Raw genomic sequence first — 16,806 nt, 5'->3', positions numbered from 1 at the left:
AGGTAGACATCACCATATCTGAGGTAGAAGCGAAACTCAAACAGCTTAATGGGACTAAATCGGGGGGCCCAGATAATCTTCATCCAAGAATATTAAAAGAATTGGCACAAGAAATTGCAAGCCCATTAGCAAGAATTTTTAATGAATCTGTAAACTCAGGGGTTGTACCGTATGATTGGAGAATTGCTAACATAGTTCCTATTTTTAAGAAAGGGAAAAAAAGTGATCCAAGTAATTATAGGCCTGTTAGTTTGACATCTGTAGTATGCAAGGTCTTGGAAAAAATTTTGAAGGAGAAGGTAGTTAAGGACATTGAAGTCAATGGTAAATGGGACAAAATACAACATGGTTTTACAAAAGGTAGATCGTGCCAAACCAACCTGATCTCCTTCTTTGAGAGAGTAACAGATTTTTTAGATAAAGGAAACGCAGTGGATCTAATTTACTTAGATTTTAGTAAAGCGTTTGATACTGTGCCACATGGGGAATTATTAGTTAAATTGGATAAGATGGGCATCAATAGGAAAATTGAAAGGTGGATAGGGAATTGGTTAAAGGGGAGACTACAACGGGTCCTACTGAAAGGTGAACTGTCAAGTTGGAGGGAGGTTACCAGTGGAGTTCCTCAAGGATCAGTTTTGGGACCAATCTTATTTAATCTTTTTATTACTGACCTGGGCACAAAAAGTGGGAGTGTGCTAATAAAGTTTGCAGATGATACAAAGCTGGGAGGTATTGCTAATTTAGAGAAGGACAGGGATACCCTACAGGAGGATCTGGATGACCTTGGAAACTGGAGTAATAGGAATAGGATGAAATTTAATAGTGAGAAGTGTAAGGTCATGCATTTAGGGATTAATAACAAGAATTTTAGTTATAAGCTAGGGATGCATCAACTAGAAGTAACGGAGGAGGAAAAGGACCTTGGAGTATTGGTTGATCATAGGATGACTATGAGCTGCCAATGTGATATGGCTGTGAAAAAAGCTAATGTCGTCTTGGGATGCATCAGGAGAGGTATTTCCAGTAGGGATAAGGAGGTTTTAGTACCGTTATATAAGGCACTGGTGAGACCTCACCTGGAATACTGTGTGCAGTTCTGGTCTCCCATGTTTAAGAAGGATGAATTCAAACTGGAACAGGTACAGAGAAGGGCTACTAGGATGATCCGAGGAATGGAAAACTTGTCTTATGAAAGGAGACTCAGGGAGCTTGGCTTGTTTAGCCTAACTAAAAGAAGGTTGAGGGGAGATATGATTGCTCTCTATAAATATATCAGAGGGATAAATACCAGAGAGGGAGAGGAATTATTTAAACTCAGTACCAATGTGGACACAAGAACAAATGGATATAAACTGGCCACTAGGAAATTTAGATTAGAAATTAGACGAAGGTTTCTAACCATCAGAGGAGTGAAGTTTTGGAATAGCCTTCCGAGGGAAGTAGTGGGGGCAAAAGATCTATCTGGCTTTAAGATTAAACTCGATAAGTTTATGGAGGAGATGGTATGATGGGATAACATGGTTTTGGTAATTAAATATTCATGGTAAATAGGCCCAATGGCCTGTGATGGGTTTTTAGATGGGGTAAGATCCAAGTTACCCGGGAAAGAATTTTCTGTAGTATCTGGCTGATGAATCTTGCCCATATGCTCAGGGTTTAGCTGATCGCCATATTTGGGGTCAGGAAGGAATTTTCCTCCAGGGCAGATTGGAAGGCCCTGGAGGTTTTTCGCCTTCCTCTGTAGCATGGGGCACGGGTCACTTGCTGGAGGATTCTCTGCTCCTTGAGGTCTTCAAACTACAATTTGAGGACTTCAATAGCACAGATATAGGTGTGAGGTCTTTTTTAGGAGTGGTGGGTGAAATTCTGTGGCCTGCATTGTGCAGGAGGTCAGACTAGATGATCATAATGGTCCCTTCTGGCCTAAATATCTATGAATCTATGAATTAAATGCTACCGTGTTGGGCTGCTGTGGTGTTTTTCCTGCCACAGGGATGTTAAATTTAATTATATTATGGTCACTATTATTATCAGCTGTATTCACCTCTTGGACTAGATCCTGTGCTCCACTTAGGACAAAATCAAGAATTGCCTCTCCTTTTGTAGGTTTCAGGACTAGCTGCTCCAAGAAGCAGTCACGAAACTTTATCTCTAAAGTGAATGATTTCAGTGGTCACAGCATAAAGGCCAGCTTGCTAATGTTATCTGGCTCTAGGGTCAGGTAACCCTTCTATAACAGCACTGTAATACCCCCCAGGATCACTGTCTCTCTCATTTTTTATATATCCTAATGTTCGATCGCTTTTCGGATCCTCACTGCATATTGGGCAGAAGTCATCACTAAGCTGGTCACAGCGATGTCCAGGAGTTTCTCCTGAGTGTTAAATTAGTACCCGGATGTGGGTCTGAATGATTCAGAATCTTTCTTCCAGTCTGGATGACTCTGCATTTGTCAGCTTTGAATTTCTGTGGCCACATGGCTGCTCATTCACCTTCCGTGGGTAGGCCCCTCAGAAGTCCCTCTTCAGGTTTGACTAACCTCAATAATTTGGTGCCAGCTGCTATTTTTGCTGCCTCATTGCTCACCCCTGTTTCCAGGTCATTAATAAGTATATTATGGGACACCAGTCCTGGTATAGAGCCACGTGGGACCCCAGTGCTCACTTCTTCCAGTGTGAAAATGGACCATTTATTCCTGCTCTCTGTTTTCTGTCCCTTGGATTGTTTCCAAACATGACCATTAACCCTGTGGCTTCACTTCATTAGTGACCTCTTCAGAGGGACTTTGTCACAGGCTTTTTGAAAGTTGAAATAAATGATATCCTCCCATTCTTCCTTACTCCCTATTTTGTCAGAACAAACAAAGAGTTTGAGCAGAATATGAGCCAGTCACAATGTTCTTTTGCAGAAGCCAAGCTGGCTTGACCCATCAACCATGACCCTCTCGGTGTTTGTAATTGTCATTACTGTTTGTACCTGCTCTGGGATTCCTTCGCTGGCCCTGCGTATTCTTTTTACAGATAGGTGCTGTCCCTCCGGCCCCCTTTGGAGAGTCGCTGCTTCAAAAGAGATTGTGTACTTCTGTCATCAGCATCTTCTCCAGACCCTTCTGAATGCCTAGATTGGTACCATCTGGGCCCAGGGACCTGTTGCTGTTGCCTCCAAGAACACAAATTTCTTGTCTACGTGACACTTGTCAGAGAAAATCTTGCTGTGAAAAACTGTTTTATCTTCAAGAACACAACTCTTAGGGGCCAGGTTACCTCTGATCCAGCACCAACTTATTTGCTGTTTTGAAATATGTACAGTAATGTGTCTCATGATCATCCATGGAAGGGACATTAAACTCCAAATTCTTTACAACAGCAATTGGCATTAATTGAACAGTCATACCTTATGGGATAGTTTGGGGTCCAGTTATGAATTCCATGCAGTTTTAGGAACAATACTGGTACTTGTAACAGTCATTGTGAATGTGATCATCCATCCGGTAGCAGGAAGCTGGCAGCTATGTCTGGAGACTGTGTGACAGGGCTATCAAGGTCCATTAACATTCACTAACTCTGCCCTGGTAGAACAATGAGGTTGCTACCAACAGAACCATTGACTTTTGATGACTCTGCCCCAGCAATTCCTAGGGGTTTGGAGCATGGAAAATCTCCAGCGGAAGTATAGAAACAAACAAACAAAAGGGTCACAGACTGCTTTGAAAAATGACATGCTCTGTAAGGAAATGGAGCCATTCCACCACTCAAACAGAACCTCCCTGGGGAAGTGGGGCTTTGCCTTCATCCAAGGACACGATCCCAACCCCAAGGACTCAGTAGCAGTGAGGATTCAAGAGTGGGGTTGTGTTAAAGATGTTTGTTGATTTGCCTAGATTGGTAAATGTCCTGTGCTCTCTAAGGGCTTGTTTACACTGGAAATTAATCCAAACTAACTAAAGATGTGAATTTAAAGTGGATTAGTTAAACCACATTAAACCCCTGTGTGAGCACTTGCATTCAGCATTAAAATGGCCTTAATTTGTTTTAGCTTAATCTGAATTCGGATTAATTTTCCTGACCGTCCCTTTGTAGACAAGTCCTAAGAGTAAAGTGTGCATGTTTAAGAAGTTCCTTGCACAGCCACATGTCCCTGAAGAATAAAATTATAAACCAGACATCCCACGGGGCAGCGGCAGGAGGGAAGCGCTGCATGGGAGCATGCATAAGCAACTGGAGAGCCTTGGGAGGTTCAGCACTGATCTAGAGGTCTCGATAGTAGGACTCTGGAGTCTCCCATCCCAAGGAAGGAGTTCAGACATGCAGTCTGCACCCTGGGAGTGTGTCTAGAGGAGAAAGCAGAGACCGTGCCTGGCCTCTACACAGACCTAGCAGGCTGGAAGCAGCTGGGATCCAAAGGTTGGGTGACGGGTGGCTGGTGACCATCCACAAGGGGCAGACTCAGCCAGGACCATGACCTTACACAAATTGATTATAATTCACTGCACAGCATAGCTTTGTCATCATGTAACTGTAATCTTGTCTTGAGCTGGCGTTTGCCCTTCTAGGCAGCTGACTGCATTCCACTGACTGTACAGTTCACCCCATGTTTCACTTTCAGCCATCTCACAAATGTCCGAAAACCGCTCATCTTTTGCAAGCTCAATTTGGCAAGGAGCTATCCCAAATTGGAGACTGGATTTGCCAGCATTTTAATTAGCGAACGTACAATTAATGTAAGAATGTTCTCCCTTTGGATTGCCAAAGTTAGTCAGGAATTGCAGATGAACTTGAGCTGTTTCTAATAATGTTATTATCGTATTGTTAAAGGGACACGATGGTCAATTTAGGCCCAGCATTTAGAGTCTGCCAGTCTTACTCACATTGACTCACACTTACTCACACAAGCAGATTTGAAAGCACGATGTGAAGTTGAAAGGATTTGGCCCTTAGATTTTATAAAAATACAGCTTTGCAAAATCTTTTTATCAACAGAAATATTTCTGTGCAATCAAACAAGTGAAACCACTAGCCGGTTAGTTTGCGTTTAAACATTCCCTTACAGGGATTGCAACCAAGAATCCTACATGGTGAAATGCTGGCTATTCTCCCACCACCCAAAGTCTGCTCCACCTCCATTCCTGCCATGGACCTGTAACTTCACTTGAGGAGATCTCTTTTTCTGACCCCTGTGCTCCTCTCAGCAGAAGACACTAGTGCTCAGCACAAATGAGAAGCTGTCAAACTCATGTTTGCAGGACTGCGCTATAATGGGCTGTCCAGACTTCGGCTTGCAAAGTACGCCCAGGCATTTCATTGTGCACTCCCTTTGATCTTGTAGGCATCACCCACACACCTTCTGTTTTCTCACATCTTCGTACAGGGAATTGCCTGAATAAATATTTCAAATGAAACAATATCCCCCTCCCCCAACTGTGTTTTTATAGGGTTTGTTGAAACAAAGAATACAGATCATGGGAGCAGCAGTCATAGGAGGTTGCTCAAATTAAAAGCTTAGCTGTTTTCTCTACAAAATGGGACAACAAATATACTGACAAGACCATTGCACATGAAGTTGTATCATGGTAAGGAAATCACCGTTGCCAGTAATCTAGACGTGGATTCTCAAACATTTTCCCTAGTGTGGATGACATCCCAATGCAGAGATTCTCCTATGGGCCTCTCCCTTTCCATCTGCAATCACGTGAACCACCTCCTCTCCCCCACATGATCATGCCACTGATTTGTAGCATCTGCCACAATGTCTGCCACGGGGAAGTCTTAGGATAATGTATCTGTGGATTTTAGTGGCCCTTAGTGAGATAAGCCTGTTGGGTCAGACTCTATATGAAGGTTCCATTTCTAAATCATTTATAAAAGGTTAATAAATATCTAATAGAGGTTTTAATAACCAGAGACTGCTATAGGGGCCCACAGGTTGCTTGTAAGCATGGCTTAGAACCATCTTGTTCTGCTGTGTTTATAACCACCTACACCACAGATTACTCCTGCATGTCACATCCATTAATCAATTATTAGCTATGGACTATTTATAGATGTTCCCCTCCCTGAAGTGCGACCCTGCTTTGTCCTTCAGGAAGGAGTTGCTCACACTGTCTGAGTCAGCACTAGCCAGCTCTTTGCAGATTACCAGCAAGTGGCCTCCAGGTTACCAGCAGACCCTAGGCTGCGCTTTAGGATCTCTGCTCTTGGTTGTACAGCAGACCAGCTGGTGCACACGCATTGTCAGCACTGTCAGGGAGGGTGAGGTGTCTGAGAGGAGGTGGGGAGGTACCTTCCGACGTGCTCTCTTCTGGGTTGCACTGGCAGTATCTCCGGGAGAAGTGGATAAGCACGCGCTCCCGTTCCTGAGTCTCTCCCATCAGAGGGAACGCTTTCAAGAACGTTCTGCAAATAGAAAAGGACATTTCAGCTTACAGGTCTCAATGGAAATCCACAGCCCAGGGCCTCACCTGAGCTGTGCGGGGAGCAAAGGGGCAACAGCCTTTCTGCAAGGTTATGGAGCAGCTGGGGAGCGGCTCTGTGTACTCTAGCTCAACCCCCTGGCCTGTGTGCTTCTGTGTGACCTCACTCGGAGAAGGGCAAATTCTTGCCTGCCCTGCCCGTGATGGCCTGTTCCAACTAATATCCTGCATGCTGGGCTCTGTGCCAGCTCAGCTCCCTAAATCCAGCCCTGTCTCTTGCACAGGAGAATGGTGCCAGATGGGGTTGTACAGCTGGGGCTGGGTTTGTCTCACAATCAACTGGGCGTTACTTTAATTTGGTGTTTTCCACAGAGAGATGGGTCCTAACTAGAACCTCAGGCCCAAACCCCTTCAAGCTCTGGCCAACTGAGACTCGTGCAGCTCAGACCCCGTTTCCAGTGGGAGCATATTGTGCCGATCATTAGATCACAGTCAATATTTAACCACAGCTGGGATTCCTGTTACACCAACACATCTGTCAGCCTCCAGCTGTCATTATACACACAATCAATCGTCAAACCTTAAGCACATAAGCGGGGCTGCACTAAATGGCAAATAATGATACTACACGGCAAATTGGAAACACTGGGCTTCTAGATCAATTCGTCATGGGGTAGGTCTTTAATGAAAACAGAGAGGCTCACCTGAGTGCTTTGTCCAGGGTGAGCCCAGTGAAGTCAAAGAAACTGAGATATTCTTCTGCTACCAACTTGCTAAATTCATTGCTGTAATTAAAGAGGGAGCAATCAGCTGACCCATAGGGGAAGAACACTCTCTTTATAACAGGAATCACACAGTCTCTTCTCCTGGCCAACCCAACTTCCAGCAGGTACTTGCAGAGATTCTAAAATCCCCCGCCTTTAATCCTTGGGGGAGATTTTCACAGGCACAAAGGGCAATTCAGTGACCCTCAATGGGTGTTTCATGAGAGTTGAGCACCTAGCAGCCTTTTGTGCCTGTGAAAATGGAGTTTGAGGCCTAACTCCACCAGTTGCCTTTAAAAATCTGCCCCTTTATTGCCTGTGTTGTGAACCCTGGTTGCCTACACAGAGACAAAACAGTCAATGGTGAGCATTGAATCTAGGGCCCTCAGCACAAGTTCTTGCCATTTGAGCGGAAGGAGTCATTCAGCTATGGGTAGTACAGTAAGAAGCAGGATCTTTGCTGGGTCCAGCCACTAGAGGGAGACATAGACAATGATTTAGACAAAGCAAGTGGATTAGACTTGTTGAACTGTTTTGATGATGTCATAGTGATGGAGTAACTCTCCCTAATACACAGCGGGGACCAGCTCACTGAAACACTTATTACGTGTCAGGGATGGAAGGAAATGGTGGGCAGGGAGCAGGGAAAGACAACAAGGCCCCCCCTTTGGGGATGGAGTGTGTGAGAAGAGAGGCCGGGGAAGGGGAAGAGTGACGAGGGGGCTGAAGGAGAACATGGGTTTTGGAATGGTCCTCTCGCCCGAGGTGGCATCTCAGCTGCACCTCTGGCCCTGGCCATCTATAACACTACTTGGAGATCATAGGAATTTTCACCAGCAACGATTCTCTAGGCCATGTTTTAATCTTTATGGAGAAGGTAAGTTCCTAGATTTATAGATCCAAAGGCCAGAAGGGACCATAAAATTGACCTTCTGTAAAACACAGGCCAGAGAATTTCATCTAGTTACTCCTGTACTGAACCCAATCTCTTGTGTCTATCATTATTTGTATTATTTACTATCTGTATAACCATAATGCCTAGGAACCCTAGTCATCACAGACCAGAACCCCACTGTGCTGGCGCTGTCCAATCAGAACAAAAAGACAGTCCTTACTCCAAAGAGTGTCCAGTCTAAGTATAAGACAGGAAACAAGAGATGGATAAAGATGGGCCCATGGGGGCATACAAGGAAACAATGAGACAATGTTGGTCTGCATGAGGGCAAGGCATCTCTTCCAGAAAAGCATCCAGTCTGGCTCTGAAGGTGTCAAGAGATGGAGAATCCACCACTTCAGTTGGTCATGTGTTCCAGTGGTTAATCACTCTTACTATTAAATTAGATAACTTTCTCAGTTTAATTTGTCTGGCTTTAACTTCCAGCCATTGGTCTTCCTTGTACCTTTCTCCACGAGATTAAGGAATCTTTTATTACCCAGTGTTTTCTTCCAGTAAAGGTTCTTATACGCTGTAATCAAGTCACCACTTGGTCTTCTTTTTGGTAAGCTAAACAGGTAGAGCTCCTTTTGTTAACTCTGGCTGCTAGTGCTGCGCCACACATTGCTGCTGACAGGCCGAAGAGCTTCTGAAGTTGGGTTTGAGGGGAAGGAACCCAAATGAAACTCTGGGAGCCATCAAAAAGAGCAGGTTGTAATAGATATCAAGCCACAAATCCTCTCTGCTCCAAACGACAGAGGAAAAGCATCTTTCATAGATATAGATAGATATTAAGGTCAGAAGGGACCATTATGATCATCTAGTCTGACCTCCTGCAAAATGCAGGCCGCAGAATCTCACCCACCCACTCCTGCGATAAACCTCTCACCTATGTCTGAGCTATTGAAGTCCTCAGCTCATGGTTTAAAGACTTCAACGTGCAGAGAATCCTCCAGCAAGTGACCCATGCCCCATGCTACAGAGGAAGAAGAAAACCCCCCAGGGCCTCTTCCAATCTGCCCTGGAGGAAAATTCCTTCCCGAACCCAAATATGGCAATCAGCTGAACCCTGAGCATATGGGCAAGATTCACCAGCCAGATACCCAGGAAAGAATTCTCTGTAGTAACTCAGATCCCACCCCATCTAACATCCCATCACAGGCCATTGGGCCTCTTTACCATGGATATTTAAAGATCAATTAATTGCCAAAATCATGTTATCCCATCATACCATCTCCTCCATAAACTTATTGAGTTTAATCTTGAAGCCAGATAGGTCTTTTGCCCCCACTGCTTCCCTTGGAAGGCTATTCCAGAACTTCACTCCTCTGATGGTTAGAAACCTTTGTCTAATTTCAAGTCTAAACTTCCCGATGGCCAGTTTATATCCATTTGTTCTTGTGTCCACATTGGTACTGAGCTTAAATAATTCCTCTCCCTCTCTGATATTTATCCCTCTGATATATTTATAGAGAGCAATTATATCTCCTCTCAACCTTCTTTTGGTTAGGCTAAACAAGCCAAGCTTTTTGAGTCGCCCTTCATAAGACAGGTTTTCCGTTCCTCGGATCATCCTAGTGGCCATTCTCTGTACCTGTTCCGGTATGAATTCATCCTTCTTAAACATGGGAGACCAGAGCTGCACACAGTATTCCAAGTGAGGTCTTACCAGTGACTTGTATAAAGGTACTAACACCTCCTTATCTCCTATCCTTATTGGCCCATCTTTATCTTAGCTGGGGATTGGTCCTGCTTTGAGCAGAGGGTTGGACTGGATGACCTCCTGAGGTCCCTTCCAACCCTGATATTCTATGATTCTATGATCTCTACTGGAAATACCTCTCCTGATGCATCCCAAGACTGCATTAGCTTTTTTCACGGCCATATCACATTGGCAACTCATAGTCATCCTGTGGTCAACCAATACTCCAAGGTCCTTCTCCTCCTCCTGAGTTACTTCTAATTGATAGTCTCTAGCTTATAACTAAAATTCTTGTTATTAATCCCTAAATGCATGACCTTACACTTCTCACTATTAAATTTCATCCTATTACTATTACTCCAGTTTACAAGGTCATCCAGATGTTCCTGTATGGTATCCCGGTCCTTCTCTAAATTGGCAATACCTCCCAGCTTTGTATCATCCGCAAACTTTATTAGCACACTCCCACTTTTTGTGCCGAGGTCAGTAATAAAAAGAATAAATAAGATTGGTCCCAAAACTGATCCCTGAGGAACTCCACTGGTAACCTCCCTCCAGCCTGACAGTTCACCTTTCAGTATAATCTGCTGTAATCTCCCTTTTAACCAATTCCTTAGCCATCTTTCAATTTTCATATTGATCCCCATCTTTTCCAATTTAACTAATAATTCCCCAGGTGGCACAGTATCAAATGCCTTACTGAAATCTAGGTAAATTAGATCCACTGTATTTCCTTTGTCTAAAACTCTGTTACTTTCTCAAAGAAGGAGATCAGGTTGGTTTGGCACGATCTACCTTTTGTAAAACCATGTTGTATTTTGTCCCATTTACCATTGACCTCAATGTCCTTAACTACTTTCAAAAAGAAAAGGAGTACTTGTGGCACCTTAGAGACTAACCAATTTATTTGAGCATGAGCATCCGATGAAGTGAGCTATAGCTCACGAAAGCTCATGCTCAAATAAATTGGTTAGTCTCTAAGGTGCCACAAGTACTCCTTTTCTTTTTGCGAATACAGACTAACACGGCTGTTACTCTGAAACTTAATTACTTTCTCCTTCAAAATTTTTTCCAAGACCTTGCATACTACAGATGTCAAACTAACAGGCCTGTAGTTACCCGGATCACTTTTTTTCCCTTTCTTAAAAATAGGAAATATGTTAGCAATTTTCCAGTCATACAGTACAACCCCTGAGTTTACAGATTCATTAAAAATTCTTGCTAATGGGCTTGCAATTTCATGTGCCAATTCCTTTAATATTCTTGGATGAAGATTATCTGGGCCCACCGATTTAATCCCATCTGTCACTTACTCTTTATCATCTCTCATCCTTTTATAGGAACTACACTTCAGAATGGAAGGAGACAGTGCAAACGGCCCCCACAAAGCTGCTGTTAAAGATTTGTATAGGCCAAGATGCACTGTGACATCAATGATCCATACTCTGACTGCAGTGAGCCACTGTGTTCGTAAGATATTAATGCACTTTTCAGGTGCCTGAAAGCTCCTGGCACCGATATGCTCCTGACACAGCTCCTGACAGCCTGCTACTGAACTCTCTTCATGGCTTAATGCTGTGCGACTGGGAGGGACATAGCTTGACAGAAACCACGTATTTTAACTTGAAAACCAAGCCAAATTGACAAGGGAGGCACTGAGTGAGAATAATCAGGGGATCCCATTGTGTCACTTTTAGAGGCTCCATTTTCTTCTGACTATAAAGCATGTTCCTCCCTGTGCTGTAAAGCATCTAGAAGATTGTCAAAGAGGCAATTGCAGTTGAATATAGTGTTCCATCTCCAGGGCTTGCCTATGAAAGACATTTCGGTCGGGGACGGAGGAGGAAAAGGAACGCCACACAGTAGCAAAAGGCATATTTTGAAAACGCCTTTTATGTCTGATTAACTCATCCACTGTTTGCTAGTGTCATTGCATTTCATATGAATTTTAAAATGATCTGCAGAGCCATTATGTACAATGTAGCCAGCACGTGTGGACCACAATCTATTTCCTAAAAAGCCATGTCACGCCGCGGGCTATGGAACATCGGCATAAGATGTTCAGCAGAACATCGGGGGCTAATTTTACACCTGGGCTGCCTAGAATCAGGCTCCTAACGCTCTGTCTACACTACACTCAGAGATCTGATTGCTGCATGTGTAGAGACAGCCCAGCTAGATTTGATCTAGCCTAGCTCCAATAACAATAGCCATGAAGTGGTGGCAGCGTGGGTTAGCCATTCAAGTACATAGCCAGGATCCCAGGTGGGCTTGGACATCCCTCATTCCCATGGCTCCACTGCTATTCTCATTGGATCTAGCTAGATCAAAGCTAGCTCGGCTATTTCAACCTGTGCTGCAGTCACCCCACTGAGTGCAGTGTAGACAGACCCTTCCTCCCTGTGTGAGTGGTGTATGGGGGCCATAAACGAATGCTGAGGGCCAGGGGAGATTTCCACCATGCAGGCAACACATTGGGCTGCTGTAGGTGACCCACAGTGTACGGGGTGTTCTGGGGCGGAGCTGACAGGTGTTGCAGACAGGAAGGGGAGGGGCATAGCATTCTGAAGCCTCAAAGGAGGGCATGGATCAGCGTTCACATCACCTGGGCTGGGTAAGCTAACGATCAACCAGCGGACCAAATTCGGTGCTGAATCCTGGTCATGTGCCACCTGAGGCACTTTATGCATACGCTAAGAAGAAGGAGCAGCCTCGAATCAGACGGTAGGAAGGTGTCAGAAGCTGAAAGCTACCTTTCCCCACGCACCTTGGGGCAGCAGAGAATCTCACCCTGTATTCAGGCACCAAAATAAGTGACCTGATCTTTCAAAAGTGCTGGTCAGTTGCCATGATCTTCAGCCCTGATCCCGAGCTGAGTGGTAACTGCTGGTAGACTTCTGAAAATCAGGCAACTTATTTAGGCACCTAACTGTGGGCTCAAGGGCCTAACTTCACACCTCCAGTTTTGAAAATCCTGGCAAAGGAGTTTTGTATAAAAACCAGGGCATTTCCTGTGGCTGCAGAGATACCCAGCCCTCGTTCAGAACTCTCAGTGTGGCTTGTTTGCTCTTTGCCTGTGACGCTGTAGCCGAGTGAGGCCTCCGTTAATATTTGATATTAATACCAAAAATTAATGAAAGAATAATTGATGGATGTTTGCAAGAAATGGGTAATTATCTCAGCTTAACAGCATATGCCCTTTGGAGCACCAGTAATTCATATAATGACGTCCTTTTTCAGTCTCATGAAAAATGTGATGCTTCACGCTAATTATCCTACACTGGTATAGCGCCTTTCATCTCAAAGGATCTCAAAGCAGTTTACAAACTGATATGCCAGCCACACAGGGATCATTCATCCATCATTGTAATGCTGCTGCGTCTGGAGCGAAACACTGTTCAACAACATAACACAACGGCTGAGGTCAGGAAGAGAAGAATGCCTGCAGTGAAAATTGCAGGGTTAATTTAGGGAGGCAGAATGTAATGATCTACATTGGAATTTGTCCAGGACATTGGGCTAACATCTGCATTAGCACAAAGGGGCCTTGTAGTGCTACTTAATACAAATAATGAATGATGGTATTATTTTTATAAGTCCAGTTTGCAAGGAAATTCAAGCAATAGAGGACATCACTGCCCCAAAGCCCTTACAAGTTTAGACATAAACCTCAGAGATAACTACAGACAAAAGACGGATAAGAGGAAAGGGAGAACAAGGGTTATGCTTAAGGCCCCAATCATAGAATCATAGAATCATAGAATCATAGAATATCAGGGTTGGAAGGGACCCCAGAAGGTCATCTAGTCCAACCCCCTGCTCAAAGCAGGACCAATTCCCAGTTAAATCATCCCAGCCAGGGCTTTGTCAAGCCTGACCTTAAAAACCTCTAAGGAAGGAGATTCTACCACCTCCCTAGGTAACGCATTCCAGTGTTTCACCACCCTCTTAGTGAAAAAGTTTTTCCTAATATCCAATCTAAACCTCCCCCACTGCAACTTGAGACCATTACTCCTCGTTCTGTCATCTGCTACCATTGAGAACAGTCTAGAGCCATCCTCTTTGGAACCCCCTTTCAGGTAGTTGAAAGCAGCTATCAAATCCCCCCTCATTCTTCTCTTCTGCAGGCTAAACAATCCTGCAAGTGGATCCAAAAGCAGAGCTTTCTACTCCTGATGGAATCTCATGGACTTAATATCTGAAGGCAAGCAGGGCTGTGCTAACGGTTCCTTGGCAGGATCTGAGGCCAGGGTCACGGAATTGTTGGTTTATCCATGTGGGCAACTTGCTGGATCTGCTGTGTTTTTGTTTGTTTGGATGGCTTTGGAATCTGAACTGGACTTTAACTTTTATTTTTTGTAATGAGAGCTTTGGAGACATTAGTGGCCACAGCTGGTTAGGACCTTGGCTTTCCACGTCAGACAAAGGGAGGCCGCGCCAGTGTAGCAACATTTCTGAGCCTCACCCTGGGGAATTGGCTCAGCGTTAAGTTAGAGGGAAGAGAGCCGCCCAGTTGCATCTCCAGCTCCACTGCCTACAGTGCCTGAGATTTCCGTGGAGGTCTCCCATCCAGTGCGTAATGTGTGCCAGGGCTTCCCAGGGCTGAGCCGTGGCACCTCTGGGCTCGCTGCATCAATGTAAAAAATTGCTTGCGCCCCAGCACCTCTTTCATTACAAATTAAGCACTGCTCCCATCCACATGTTGCTGTGGCTTATCTTGCCTCGCTTACAAGATATGACAGAGCCCCACCATAAAGCAAGTGGCACTTGATTTTACTGGCATTTGTATTTAATTTGAATGTACAACGTTGCGGATCCCGTGCTGCAGGCACAATACACACATTACATACATTAGAAACAGCTCTTCAAAATAGATCAGAGAGATTTCTAACGAAAACCACAACTCTTGCACAGTCATTCCTGCCATATCCCACTCCCTTTCCCTTCCCTGGGAGAGGATGCAGGTCGTGGAGCGTGTCCTTTGGGTCGTCAGATCTGGCTTTGGATGAATCAAGGCAGGACACACATTCAAGAGCCCAGGACACCCATCACTGGGAAAGCCCTGCATCAGCCCCTCTTCATTAAACCCAGAGACTATTCACTCCAGTGCCTTGGAAGATCCCAGCTTCTGCAGCATCACACAAGTTAAACATCCCCATTCCTCCCTTCTGGTTGTTTGCATCGCTTGCCACCTCTGTGCCTGGCTGGAGTAGGAGGATCTATTGCAATGGATCTCCATCCATGCATAAAAGGGGCAGCCGAAGGTACCCAGCCCCTGCAAGGAAACAAAAACCATGTTAATTAGCAAACAGGTTTCACTGACAATTATGACTCCCTCAGGGAAGATTAAGGATCAGATTTCAGACCGATTGGGAATCAATGGGAATCTTTCCACTGCTTTCCATGGGCACTGGATCAGGTCCTAAATCGATACCAACCAGGGCATACCTAGGGTATAGAGACTCCAGGCCTGGCCCTATATGAGTTCATAGTATAATTTACACAGCACAGGGGAACCATTGTCTGGAAAGCAATAAGACTCCCAATCAAGGGGTGTGAGAGTTCCCTAGGCTAGTGGGCCTGGCCAAGCCAAAAATCCCATAGGGCCAATATCTAACATCTGCCTGGTGTTTTCTCCCCCCCTCCAAAGATTGCTTCTCTTGTGAAGGAGCAGCAACTAATACAGCTTCTTAGATTGTTGTAGTCACTAATATTCTTATTCCAGAGCCAGGAGCAGAACCCAGGAGTTCTGACCCTTTCAAATATTTCTCCCCTGAGTATTGGCACAGGGTTAGAAGTGGATACATACTGCACTGGTTTAAGATCCATTCTCAAGCCACAATATTCTACATAACCAATTGGGTTATTCTCCAAGCTCAACTTTGCCCCTCTACTGTGAATTCAAAGAGATTCCCTCTTAAGAGTAAGTAACAAAGTGCAGTAAAACTACTTACATGCCAGGGGAGAAGGTCACGTTGCCACATCCAGTCCAGGTTCGAAGGGTGTGGCCATGGAGTCTCACCAGCCCAGCCCAGGGCAGCTGATGGCTCATGGTGCAGTAGAGTAGTTGTCACCTCTTTGTGTATGCAACGTTATTGTCTGAGTGGCTTTGTGAAAACACTCTGCTGGGGCCTCTGTATTCTTATTTCATGGCAGGAATGCAAGCAGCATTCTCAATCGGTGTCCAGAATGCCCTCCAGTAGGTCCCCTGGTTGTCACCTGAGATGGGGCAGCCTAAGCTACGTTGGTGTTTGTTCTTGCCCTTTCATGCAGGGGGTGACAGACAGAAGAGGGGCTGCAGGTACTAGATGATACAAACTGGTCTGATCCTTCTCTGTCCAGCACTCCTGTTCATTTCAGCAGGAGCTGTACATGTTAGGGCTGCAGGCCTAATATTCTAATTGTAGTGGAGCCTGTGAGTGACTGTGGCGCTTTTAACGTAAGCTGCCCCTGAGCTGGTGTCAGATATCAGATGGAAAGGAGAATGTGGGGTGCTTACTCTCAGGGCCAGGATCCTCCTCTTTCCCCTGTATGCAACCCCCATTGGACGTAACAGGCATAAACCTCACAAATATACAGAACAAGGAAAGAAAACATCAGCCAGGCTCAAAAGAACAGCAAGGGGAAACAGCCTGAGAACTAACCTTTACTGGAATCACCCAGGGAGATCGAAACTAACATGGTGTTGAACTGTGCAGCGATAGGAGAGATTGTCCCTTTGTAGCTTTAGCAGTGACACCTGCTGTTCATTTTCTTGGAGAGACAACTGAGTCCCTGATTTGTACATGACTGAGCTCATTGGAGGCATTCAAAAAAAAAAACAGTGATAAGAGTTTTATTGGGCTTCTCCCCAACAACCACCTCTTCTAAGAAAAGTCCCCTGAGTGGTGGCTTACGTGAGATTTCAGGATATGTTATGTCAGAAATGAGTCCTAATCAAAAAGTCCAGATCTGGATCTCAAACCCCTCAGATTCTGGGGGTGTTAATTTCAGG

At 44.8% G+C, this 16,806-nt stretch overlaps 1 protein-coding gene across 3 annotated transcripts in view; it reads right to left on the bottom strand.

Annotated features, from left to right (window-relative positions):
* PSD2 (pleckstrin and Sec7 domain containing 2) overlaps positions 1 to 16,806 on the bottom strand; it is a 148,244-nt gene that overhangs the window by 49,984 nt on the left and 81,454 nt on the right. For all 3 annotated transcript variants that reach the window (XM_084636393.1, XM_084636394.1, XM_084636392.1), the window contains exons 5-6: positions 7,117 to 7,197; positions 6,283 to 6,395 (exon numbers count right to left, since the gene is read on the bottom strand). In XM_084636393.1, coding sequence (XP_084492519.1) covers positions 6,283 to 6,395; positions 7,117 to 7,197 — 194 coding nt within the window. The remainder of the gene's footprint in view (positions 1 to 6,282; positions 6,396 to 7,116; positions 7,198 to 16,806) is intronic.

The sequence above is a fragment of the Lepidochelys olivacea genome (assembly GCF_965140295.1).
Source record: "Lepidochelys olivacea isolate rLepOli2 genome assembly, chromosome: 8".
NCBI lineage: Eukaryota > Metazoa > Chordata > Testudines > Cheloniidae > Lepidochelys > Lepidochelys olivacea.
Note: the sequence above shows the minus strand (reverse complement) of the source record. Positions and strands in the feature narration are given on the sequence as shown.